At 39.3% G+C, this 13,327-nt stretch overlaps 1 protein-coding gene across 5 annotated transcripts in view; it reads right to left on the bottom strand.

The window, feature by feature from the left end:
- Positions 1-13,327, bottom strand: part of LOC311287784 (adhesion G protein-coupled receptor L3) — a 308,150-nt gene that overhangs the window by 170,063 nt on the left and 124,760 nt on the right. For all 5 annotated transcript variants that reach the window (XM_084404835.1, XM_084404834.1, XM_084404833.1 and 2 more), the window contains exon 4: positions 12,185-12,398. In XM_084404835.1, coding sequence (XP_084260961.1) covers positions 12,185-12,398 — 214 coding nt within the window. The remainder of the gene's footprint in view (positions 1-12,184; positions 12,399-13,327) is intronic.

Below are 13,327 nucleotides of genomic sequence, written 5' to 3' on the forward strand. Positions count from 1 at the left end.
AAGGATATTATGGAATTAAGATCATGTCTGTACTATGTTATGATCGTACTGTACAATTAAATACAATCGTTGCTTAGTCTGCAGTCTGAATTCCCTTCAGAGCGTCGGTTTACTGAATGAATTGAGAATATCACCTGAAAATCCGATAACATCAGCAATTTTCATTCAAGCAGCTGATTTCTGTAAATGAATGTAAAACTGAATGTATATTGCAGCACAGGGTGAAGTCAGTATATACATTAACGACGATTTGAGACAATGTAGAATTTTAAAGACGTGGCGCTGCGCTTCTCGTCTGGTGTGCGACCCCCTTTAGACATTCGGAAATATAGTAGGCTAATTCTGACATTAACTGATTTGTTAAACACAAACACAGATATGGTAACCTCCTACTGTCATGCTCATCTCAACACTAAATTAAAGGCCTGTCTCATATAGACGCCTGTCTCAAATACAAGCCGGTGCAGTTCGGCGATTTGGGAAAATAAAAGCCTGGGCTATTATTTGAAGTTTTACGGTATGTGGTGTTTTTAATATGCTTTAAGACAAACCATGTGTAAATTCATAAGTCAAAACAGTTGCTGAGTATTTTTTCCTTAAAACTGCAGTGAACCAAAGACAGTCTCAAAAGCACGGTTTGAAATCACTGGTGTTTCTGACGTCACAAACTACCTTTTAACCAATCACGTCAACGTGTGATCATCAACGAGTGGATCTCTGAGCCGGTGTGAGTGAGTGGAGGTGGGGCTAATTTTCATATTCATAGAACCACTAAATTAGGCAAGGGTGTAGAGTTACATTCAAGCTATTTTAAGGCATGAAGAATTTTTTTTCAAGGAATAAACGAGGAACGAGGAAAAAATGTAATTTTGGTCATCAAAGATGAGTTTTAAGGGATACAATAATTGACTACAGGGGGACTTTAAATAATGGCTAATCATAAGTAGCTAGCCTATTGGTTATCCAGTCATCTGTGCAGACTAAGTGACATCAGCAAAAAAAAATTAAAAAGAAGAAGGTTACAAAGATTACAATCTAGCTAGTGAGCTCCAAACCAATGACAAAATTTGCGTTTAGAAGATATATGCATTCAAAACTTTCTCTGTACCACCAATTTTCAGTCCAATTAAATGCTCTCTAGAATCTGAAGTATTTTAAAGCACTATGGAGGAGATGAAACATCGCAAACATTTAGACAGACTCAACATCATAAACGGCACTGATGAGTAGAACATAAATTCTGTAACATAAATTACAAGCTTTTCAAACTACACATCATAAGCATTGCTGCAAATCAAGCCAATTCACTGGGACTTCTTTAAAAAAGAAGTCGATTTTGATTTTTGATGTTGACGGTACAACTTGCAGTTCAGTAAGAATGGATTAAAGGTGTTGCATGAACTACTGTGTTCTCCTGACTATTAAGAGTTCTTAAGTGAGATCACTGTATATGCATATAATGCGTAAGAGCTTGCGATTGAAAAGCATTTGGCTTTCAACTGCTCTCGCCGACTGACATCAGAGTGAAACATACTTTTACACAGAGAGGAAGTCAATTTTGATGAGAAGCCTCTCCACTGGTATAAAGCAGTTTTACTGCTTTCGAGAGCATTTCATCTACTTTGATATTGTGTTTATACTGAGAGTTCTTGAGTGAGAGCACTTTGTGCTGCATATGATGAATGACAGCGTGTGTTATATCCCACTGAATAATCTTTCACTCGGAAATGTTACATTATAGAAATTAAATGCGCTGTGAATGTTGTTTCGTGTTGTCATTAACCTGCAGTAAGTGACAACATGTTTGGAACTGACTGTTAAAGACAAGCCAAATCTTCATGACAGACAGATATTTCTGCATAAATAAGGTCTTGGTTTAATGCTTCTAAAAGTTTCCCAAACTCACATTATTAATTGTGGTTGTGTCGAGATGCTCAAACAAATAAAGCATGAACATTATGCAAATGGGGTCAGTGTTACACTTTTCAGGAAAATACACATACACATTAATGTCTCGGCATCATATCAGTAATAATGAATAAATTGGTTACACTTTACTTAAAGCCTTTGGGCCCTATTTTAATGATCTAAGCGCATAGTCTAAAGCTCACAGCACAAGTGCACTTAGGTCGTGTCCGAATCCACTTTTGCTAGTTTAACGATGGGAATAATGGTCTTAAAGTGTTGTCCCTATTCTCTTAATGAGTAATGGGTGCGTTTTGGGCATAGCGTGCAATAAACCAATCAGAGTCTCATCTCCCATTCCCTTTAAAAGCCAGCTGCACTCGCGCCATGGCGGATCCGCTATTTACATGGCAGAATTTCCAAGCAGAAAGACTAAACGCGTCTCCAGAGAGGAAACGGATCTGACCATCTACGGGACAAGTCGGATTCCCCCATATCTTCATGTACACAATAATAATCTTTTACATTGTAATCCTTTTTTTTAATATATTTGGCATGTTTGTGTGCTGCTGCACGTCCCTGTGTGTTTAATAAGCAGACTATACGCATGTTGTGGACCTGCATATAGGCTCACATTACTAACGCACCCTTTATTATTTAGCCAAAAATATTGCGGTCTATTTCAGTTGCCTCAAAATAGCAACGCGCCAACAATGCGCCTGAACACTACTCGTTTTCAGACCAGCACACCCATGGGCGAACAGATGGGCGCAAATGCCTTTGCTCTTTAAACAACGTGGCGCAGGACGTGAAAATGAAAACTGTGTCGGGCTGAAACTAGCAATTAACACTTGCCTTGCGAGTGGCGCCGCATTGTGCCGGTGTATGATAGGGCCTTTTATGTGTAATGCATTATTAAGGTATTCATAATGTACATTATGATGCAATATATATTTTCATAAATTGGTGTAACCAAGTTAAAATGCATTATAATATTTGCCTTGTTTAAGTGTTACCAAAAGTTTCACTGCATATTGCACATTTATCGAGAATTGTCTACAGCCAAAAGTTTGGTTTCTGTAAGAGACGTTAGTTTCAGCCGTAGTGCGCCCGAGGAATGCAAGTCCAAGCGATTGCGGTACTTAGACTGCATGTGGATGTGACAAAAATAAACACATATATACAATTAAATTATTTTTGTATTATTCATTATTTTTAACTATCTTGAAACTATCCAAGCAGCGATTCGCACTCAGATGTGATGGCGGAATTAATACATTACCAAAATGTGATTACAGAATATATTTAAATTATCCATCAAATTGTCATTTTCTCCTTACAGTCTTGCGAGTTAACAATAATGCCTGACCAGTAAATTACTTGGTGAACAAAGAAAACATTTCTTTCAACGTCGCCGGAGTGAATGGGAACATGATTTATTGAAAATATTTGAAAATATATAAGTGGTTCTTAAGTCAATACTTTATTAATGGCTTGTCAACTTTCCATTCCTCTGTTGCGTGTAGATTAAAAAGTTTGTCGATTGAAGAAGTTTGAAGAAGTGATTCTAGTCAGCGCTGGATTGTTGTCAGCGCGAAACACATTTTTGAGCATGTGAATGCTGATTCTTGTCAGCGCTGGATTCTAGTCAGTGCTTGAGTGCTAGTCTGTGACTGGAAAAATAATAGAGTCGTTGCAAAAGAAACGATACATAGCTTACATGTTGCATTAAACTGGCAGATTTTAGAATGTTGTAGGCAATTATTTTGCAAGTAATTACATGTTTAATCTTGTCTTGCCTGGATCTTTGGTGTAAACTCGTGAACGCCCCCCATGAACATCCCCCCATTAACATCTGAACACCCCCCTGGGGCTGTACCCCATTAACATGGAAACGATTCCCCTGGGGGGCGGTACCGCCCCAGTTGAGAACCACTACTTTAGAGTGTGATTTTATATGCATTTATCAAATGACATTAAAATTAATTATTCTATTCTCAAATTACATCTGTTTTATTAAAATAGGCCAAGTCCTACATTATTGGCCTCTGGCAGTTATGTTAAATTCAAACTTCAACATGTTTTTAATGATTATTGACAGGGATACTTCACACAGTGTGCATACCAAATGTTGTACAGATGTAGCACAATTCTAACAAACAAATAAATATTAGTTTGCAAAGTAGGTTGGATTAAGCAGGATAATACATTAATATGTGCTTTATAAGTTCTAGAAAACAGCCGATATCATAGTAATAAGCAAGTTAATCGTGAGACTTGGACCCTAAAATTGTTTTACGTATTTTAACATTCATTTTCACACTGTAGTGCACTGTGGAGAAAGTCCCCATGGAACGCAGCTTTTACAGCCACTACTTCCCTGTCCCAAGAAAAATGGCGATCTCAGACCCATTCTCAATCTGAGATGTCTGAATCATGCCCTCATGAGACGCCATTCAGAATGTTAGCTTTGAAACAAATCCGGGTATTGGTTTATATCAGTAAAACCCGCTTACTTTCACATCCAGATAGTCCCCCATTACAGACCGTTCTTGAGATTCGCATTCGAGGGGGTGGCTTACCAATCTACAGTCCTTCCATTCGGACTCTCTCAGGCTCCACGTACCTTTACGAAGCGTGTAGACGATGCTATTTTCCACTCTGAGACAGATGGGAATCCCACCTCAACGATTGGCTAGTTTTAGCCCAGTCGAGACAGGAGCTATGTGCCCACAGATGCCTGCTCCTCAGCCATCTGGAAAACTTGGGTTTCAGGGTCAATTTTGGCAAGAGCACGCTGCTCCCCAGCCAATGCATCTCATTCCTGGGGGTGTAGGCTTGGCTCTCTTAAGAGTGTGCCTTGAAAATCAGGAGCATGGCAGCCTCATTCAGGGAAGGGTCTCTTCTTCCCCTCAAGAGGTTTCAAAGCCTACTGGGCCTCATTACCTCATTAGGCTCCACCCCCAGGTGGTCGATTACATGGCGCACCTTCAGTCAAGCAGATGTGGATCTCTTCGCGACGAAAGAGAATTCCCACTGCCAGACAGTCTTCTCGAAGGACCTTATTAGTCAGGTCAGGGAGGAGAAATGTTCAGTTCTTCTGGCCGAAATGGTCCGTTATTCTCTAGCTGGTGCCTACCTCGGAAATCAGCTCCTGCTAAATGCGAGATCATAACTATTCTCACGTTTCTGCAAGAGCTGTTGGATGGCAGGCACACCCCCTCTACACTTAAAGTGTATGTGGCAGCCATCGCGGCGACCCACGCACCAGAGTCTGGCCAAACGACTGGGAAACACAACCTGGTTGTTAGGTTTCTCAGAGGGGCCAGGAGGATGAATCCTCCCTGCCCTCGTTCAGTCCCATCTTGGGACCTCTCCACAGTCCTTAGGGCTCTCCGAGGCCCTCCCTTTGAGCTACCCGAGACGACTGACCTTCGGTCCCTCTTGTTGGCTCTAGTGTCAGTCAAGCGAGTTGGTGATTTGCAGACTCTATCTGTGGAACCTTCCTGCATTGAGTTTGGCCCAAACGACAGTAAGATGGTCCTTAGGCCAAAAAAAGGCCATATGCCACAAGTGCTCTCCACCCCATTTACAACGCAGGTGAAGTGAACCTCATCCACTCTGTCCCATAAGGGCCTTGAGAGTATATAAATCAAGCACTCTGGCTAGTTTCGGCAATCAGAGCATCTGTTTGTTTGCTTCGGAGGCCGCAGAAAAGGACTTCCGGTCTCGAAGCAGGGACCATCCAGATGGATTGTGGATGCAATAGCGCTGGCTTATAAGGCATTGTAGCATAAGGCTTAAGGCATAAGGCATAAGGCTTGTCATGTCCACTGGGAGTCAGGAATCTCTATCGGAGATATCTGTGTAGCGCCCCGGTGGTCCTCGCCATCCACTTTTATCAGATTTTATAACCTGGACATCCCTGCTCTTCAAGCATGGGTGTTGTCAGTTTGAGACACTTATGGATAATGTAGCAGGCTCTGTCCGAGCCTCTCCTTATACTGGCGCTAGTTCCCCATAAGCTTCAGCTAAAAGCAGACGCAATGCGAGTGAACTGTATTGAAAGAGAACGTTATGGTCACTCACGTAACCCTGGTTCCCGGAGATAACGGGTACGAGTCATGCTACCCGCTTCTCAGTCGAAAGATCTGAAATAGCGCCGTTTCTATGCGACTTTAAAGGCAGTCAACCCCACCCATTCTGGTGGGCTGAAACGCCATTTGTCTGTTCAACTGCACAGACGTGAACCAATCAGGCTTCAGAATTCTGAGAAAACAGGAGTTTTCCCAATAAGCGTCAGCTAAAAACAGACGCAATGCTTGTTCCCGTTATCTCAAGGAACCAGGGTTACGTGAGTAACCATAATGTTTTTTATACTGTACAAACTGTATATTCTATCCACCTACACTAACCCTACCCATCATAGCACACCCATCAGCTATTTTAGATTTTGTTTTGTGTGATTTATAAGCATGTTTCCTTATGGGGACCAAAACAATTTTCCCCAAAAGTTCAAAATTTACTAGTATTACTATACTCGTGGGGACATTCGGTCCCCATAACATAGAGAATACCAGTACCCTACACGCGCACACACATACGCATACACGCATACACGCACGCACACACACACACACACACACACACACACACAGCTTCTAAACTGTGAAAAATCACTCAATGATATATCTGCCACAAACTGCTCCGAGAAGGTTGAGGATCCAAATGCAGTATTTATTGAACAGGGTAATCCAAAGACGTAATCCAAAGTATAGGCAAGGTCAAACACAGCCAGGCAGTCCATTCAAACAAACACAACAAGGCAGGGAACACGGGCAAAAGAGTAATCCACAGAACAGGCAAGAAATCAAAAACCAAGAGACATGAAACTGCTCGGAATTGCAGTGTAACACTAAACAAGACTTCACAGATAATGAATGAGAGAACCAGGCTCATATGGGGTGAGCTAAACAAGATAATGAGACACAGGTGAATGTGATAATGGATGAAGAGTCTGGCAGTGAGTTATGGGAGATGTAGTTTGTGAGGGAATGACAATAGTCTGATGTGGAGTGCGCTCTGGTGGCTCTCAAGGGCACTCCAGCTGGTGACCGTTACAATATCAAACACATGACTAAATGTGTCTATATATATATAATAGAAACAATGAGTTTGCTTTAAATGGCTGTTGCCTCTGGATAGTAGCTGTGTGTGCATGTCTGCGTGAGATGACTGAAGCTGCACCAGCGAGCAGACAGGTGGCTTGCGGGCCGGAAAAGCAGATCTATTCCCACGAGGGCAAAATTCCACACAATGAAGAGTAGCGCTTCCGAATTGAGCTATCAGGTTACTCGTGCAAGAACCTTGTGCGTTCAGAACCCAAGGACCTCTGCCAGTCACAGAGCACACAACGACAGACAAAGGGAAAATTCAGCCCACAAGCAATGATAATATGACACAGATGTGGGCAAAAGCAAATCTTATTTGAAAAAAAAAATCAGTTGGATAACGCTGCCCTCAGAATGCGGTTTGTTACGTAAACTCTGGAAAATCTGATCTTAAGCGCTTGACAATAACCAGACAAACAGAAAGACAAAAGCAGCACTATAGAGGATACCAGAACTGACTGCCATATGAGTATGTCTAGTCTGAGAAACATTTTCCAACAGTTAAAATCAGTTCAATTCTATTCCATTAAACTCAATTTTATTCAGTTATATTCATTATACCTGCATGACAACATTTAAAATTGTGAAAACAATAACAGAAAATATAGAAAACAATCAAATATATGACAAATTTTTGTATTGTGGATAGAAATTATAGAAATCAATAAAATGCACTGTTTATTTTATGATAATACTTGTTTCTTATTGTTTGGCCATTAAAATCCCACTATTACTGAGCACAGTAAGCAAACAGTAAAATGTACCTTCTTTAAAAGAGATTTTGCCATTCAAACTCAGCCTAGATTTTCCGGGAACATGTGTGTCGTTGCCTGCATATAGTATTTTCTTTAGTGAATCATATACCTAATCATGCACAAATAAAGCATGTGCAAATAAAGGCCACCATCTTAATTTTTAGGGTATTCTTGTATGTAAAATGAAATAGTGGAAGATTTTATGTTCTCTCTCTCTCTCTCTCTCTCTCTCTAATAGGCTTACTGGGTAAGTGGGATCCAAGGGTTTGAGTTTGTTTCCTCTCTGGAGGTGAGCTTTACCTCCTCTCATCTCTTTGCATGTTAATGAGGCTGGAAGACGCAGAAGAACAGCTCACGCTACAGGATTCCTCAAAACAATCCCTAACAACAACTCAATATACATACACTGTTCACTAGGGATAGGGATCACTAGCGATTCACAATATTGAATCCTCAATATTAATTGATCTTCATTTTGATGAACCTATATTGATTCTTAAATCCCAAGACTGATCTTTTTAGTTGTTTTTTTTCACCTGTTGATGCGTGAACGAAACTTCACTAAATGTTATTTGTAACATACCATCCAATAATCGCAACAAGCTTTGTGCTTTGGTACTTCTGATATGAAAAAAATTACAGCTTTCAAATTATCAAACAATTAATGTCCTTTTCACGCTCTTTAATGTGGTGTGACAGGACAACACATTCTGCTGAAACTCTACATGACACACTCTACTGAAACTATGTGACATTCTACTCTACGTGACACATTTTGCTGAAACTCTGTGATATTCTGCTGAAACTCTGTGACATTCTATGTAAATACATGACATCCTATTGAAATTCTATGTGGAATTCTAATGAAACGCTATGTGACACATTCCGCTGAAACTCTACGTAACACTATACTGAATGTTACAACATACTCTAAAACTCTACATAACACATTCTGCTAAAACTATGTAAAAACACTGTAATACATTCCACTGAAACTCTATGTAACATACTATACAGAAATTCTACAACATACTCTAAAACCTTACATAACATGTTCTACTGAAACTCTACATGACACCTTCTACTGAAACTGACACATTGTACTAAAACTCTGTGAAACATTCCACTGAAACTCTATAACATGTTATACTGAAAATCTACAACATATTCTTAAACTTTACATAACACATTCTGCTGAAACACTACATGACACATTCTACTGAAACCCTATGTGATACATTCCACTAAAACTCTGTGATACTGTACATTCCACTGAAACTATGTAGCATACATCAATTCTACAACATACTCTAAAACCCAACATAACTCTTTTTATTTAAACTCTAAATGGCACCTTCTACTGAAACTCTAGGCCTATGTGATACATTCCAGTAAAACTATGTGATACATTCCACTGAAACTCTACATACATGAACATCTACAATATTCTCTAAAACTCTACATAACACATTGCTGAAACTCTACTCGATACATTCCACTGAAACTCTACATGATAAATTCCAATAAAACTCGTTAAAGGAGTCATAACCTAGTATTACCTTGGATACCCACACTCTATTATAGTCTTTCAGGCCCTTCTAAAAAAGAAAAGTAGAAAAAAAGTGGAAAAAAAATAAACACAGAGCTCCTCTGACCCTTATTTCTGAAGGCATTATTGTCTCGCGAGATCTGATGCGATATTTTGGCTGTCGTGGACGGTCATTGTAATAATGCAAATGAGGGGCGCGTTGATTGGTGGCAGGAAGGAGGGGGGTTGACACCGCAGGTAACGCTTCAGCATATCATTCCAAAATGACATCATGGCGCAAGTTGTGAATGAACCCGACCTGGCCGCGACCTACGGAATTCAACCTTATATGCACGAGCCAGACTCTGAACCTGAGCTGGAAAGGGAAGATGTAGAGTCGATGGAAGGACGTATACAGCAAGATGCCTCTGAATGGTAAAGACAATCATTTTGACTGAGACATACCTTAACATCAGTAACGAGCTAAAACGTTTGTTGCTAGTTTCTCCCACATAGGTTTACCTTTATTTAATGTAGATTACATTAACGGAGATGTAGTCTACTTTTTTTATCAGCTTACAGTGGTTATTGAGATCAACGTTGGCTATCATGTGGTGTTTTACATTTCCATGTTGATTCTGGCAGTCAATAACAGAGCAACTCACGTGTGCACCACGTTTCTGCATCTTTCATGGTCGAGTGTGTACTTCGAATCGGAATTCAGTAATGGCGGCGCTCAACTGAATATGAGGGGGAGAGGGGCAGGGTGGGCTTCCTGCAGCATAGGTCTGCGGTGTCCATATATGGTAAATCCTATATAAAATTAACATCACGTATTTGAGTGCGCGTGCACGTGGGCTGGTTGACGAACCCAGGGGTAAACAAACGCTTCACTTTTAAATATCGGCTTCCCGGCCAGTGTATAATCGTTAGGCAATCATAACATACATTTTTTCTCGTGGAAAAGTGAAAATTACAGGTCATGACTCCTTTAAGTACATTCCACTGATACTACTTGAATGAAACTACTCTAAAATTCTACAACACACATTCTCTAAACCTTACATAACACATTATACTGAAACTCTATATGTCACCCTAATGAAACTCTGCTTGCGACATTCTAGTGAAATACTACAACATACTCTAAAAAAATTCAACGTCACACGCTGTACTAAAACACTGCAACATACTATACTAAAACTGTACATGACACCATCTACTAAATCTCTACGTAACTCTATTAAATCTTTACGACTTTACTAAAATTCTATGACACCTTAATCAAACTCTGTACAACATCCATTGTAACTCTATCAGACCCTCTACTTAAAAATTCTCTATTCAAATTCCCCACACTTAGCATGATTATGTGCGCGAGGTTAGAGGTTCGGTGTGGAGAAGAATACCATTGTTCTGCACTAGATGGACACAGTTACTGTTTGTTATCTTGCTGTGTTGCTGAGCAGCTGCTTTAATTTATTTCAGCAACAGAACTGAGGATACACAGAGGAACAATTACAGACACACCACGCTCTGATCCCAGTCTGTCTGACTCTTCCACTCTGCCGAGGTGTGATGAGCGTCAAGCCGCTTGAAAGGTTGAGGAAAATGATAGGGAAGACCGGGAAAAAGAGAGAGCAGCACAGCAGGATTTAATAAGCCAAATCTGCATCAGTGTATCACACACACAGTGGTGCAGCAGAAGCTAATCCAAAGGTTTCAGGTTCAAACCCCTTAAGGCTTGATCATGGACCTGAGGATTTCTAAGGTATCCAATATCTAATTACCAACATCACTGCGTTCTTGAGTGGAGCGCTTAAACCCAGATTGCTCCAAGGGGATGTTCCCTGTTCTAATTGTACCATGAGACATTACTGGGTAAGAAACTAAACAACTAGCACACAGAAACAAAAGAGCCTTAATGCACACACAGCTAGGCCCAAAAGATTTGACACAATATACAGAAGTACAAAAGTGGTTTCAGCTCTGCAACCCCAATTTCACACATTTGCAAAATGTGTCAGTGGACAATTCATAACTTAAGGCAAAAACCTACACAACACACATCTAAAATTCAGCACAACCTATACTTTTAAAACTCTACATTGCAAAAACTCATCATAGCTGTGTTTGTGTACGTATACACTACATGTCAAAGGTTTGGAAAAATGCAAGACTTTTTTTTATGTTTTTGAAAGAAGTTCCTTATGCTCACAAAGGCTGCATTTATTTGATCAAAAATACAGTAAAAAACTTAAAACCTGAAAATGTGAAATATTACCATTAAAAAAACTGACATTTGAATATATTTTAAAATGTAATTTATTTATGTGGTGATGCAAAGATAAAAAAAATAAAGTAATTTCAGTAATATTGTGTATGTAAATATACTGTACTATGTAATTTATTCCTGTGATGCAAAGCTGAATTTTCAGCATCAATACTCCAGTCTTCAGTGCCACATGCTCCTTCAATAATCATTCTAATATGCTGATTTGCTGCTCAATAAACATTTCTCATTATTGCCAATGTTTCTTGCTGCTTAATGTTTTTTGTGGAAACTGTGATCCACTACAATTGACAAGTTTGGGGTAAGATATATATATATAATATAAATCAATGAAAACTATATTCAGCAAAGACACATTAAATTGATCAAAAGTGACAGTAAACACATTTATAATGTAATGTATTGTAGTTTCCACAAATCCTTTGCGAGCTTAAGACACTTCTTTCAAAACCATTAAAACATCTTAATTATTATAACCTGATCTGTAAAATATAATGCATGATTCTGGCCTAATTGTGTTTGTGTGTCTCACCTCTGGCTCATGATCTTGTACGCATCAGGCAAATAACAGCGGGTGTTCTCCATCTGTGCAGGGTCGGCATCGCAGATTTTGTCATCGGTTCGACCATAATTTGCACTCTCAATCATGATGACGTCCGTGCCGGGACAGCGCAGCTCGATTGGGTAACTTTCACAAGACAACTCCCGCCGAACAACTGCCATGGGCACCGGAGCACGACTGAAGGCTGCAAAAAGTGAGAAGAGACATTCAGTCAAATAAAAACTACAAGGTTATATGACAATTAATGCTTATTAAACTCAGAGATGAAAAAAAATTAAAAATAATAATAATAACTGAGCAAAAATTAACTTGAGAAATCAAATCATTGCTGCTAGAGATACAAAAAAAAATAATAATTGGTGTTTCACAAGTCACGAGACATAAGAATCAGTGACATTTGTCATCGTTGACATCAAACCTTGAGATATGAGCTCTCAAATGAGATATGAAAGCTGTGTCAAAGAAGATCATTGGTCAAAAAGGACTATTCTCATCACACAAAGCTACCGTATGGCTTGTAAGTTGTATAGACTACTTTTATGGCGTAATTTTAATATCATGACAGTCCCAGGTCACCATTCACTTTCAGTGTATGAAAAGGAGACATTCTGCTAAAATTACCATTTTGCATTAAAAAAATAAAAAAATCATTACTATTCCTTAAACTGAAGGAAAAAGATTTTTGTGAGGCAAAAAATATTCAAACGGAATCCTTGATAACATGGATTTATTTACACCCCCTAAATATTGACATCACACAATGTTCAGATTAGTGGTAGATCGATATGGGTTTTAAAATAATTGATTTATAAATGATAGCATTTGCACCAGGCAAGTAACATTCATTTATGTGAATAAGGTAAACTGAATGTGGTTCAAATGGATTGCGGATAATTTAGAGGATAAGATGTAGGTGTTTGTGTGGAAATCCTATAGCGCACAAGAGTTTACTAGTTTAGTGAATTCGTCCTAGAATCTTTTCTGATATTTCTGGATCGAGTGGCAGAACATAATACAACAGGATCAGAGATCATTTCTCTGCCCTAAATCTTTCCAGATCAGAGTCTTTAGTCCCGGCTGATGGACTAAAGCTGAGCTTGTCTTCAGCTCAAA

This window comes from Rutilus rutilus (assembly GCF_951802725.1).
Source record: "Rutilus rutilus genome assembly, chromosome: 3".
NCBI classification, from domain to species: Eukaryota; Metazoa; Chordata; class Actinopteri; order Cypriniformes; family Leuciscidae; genus Rutilus; species Rutilus rutilus.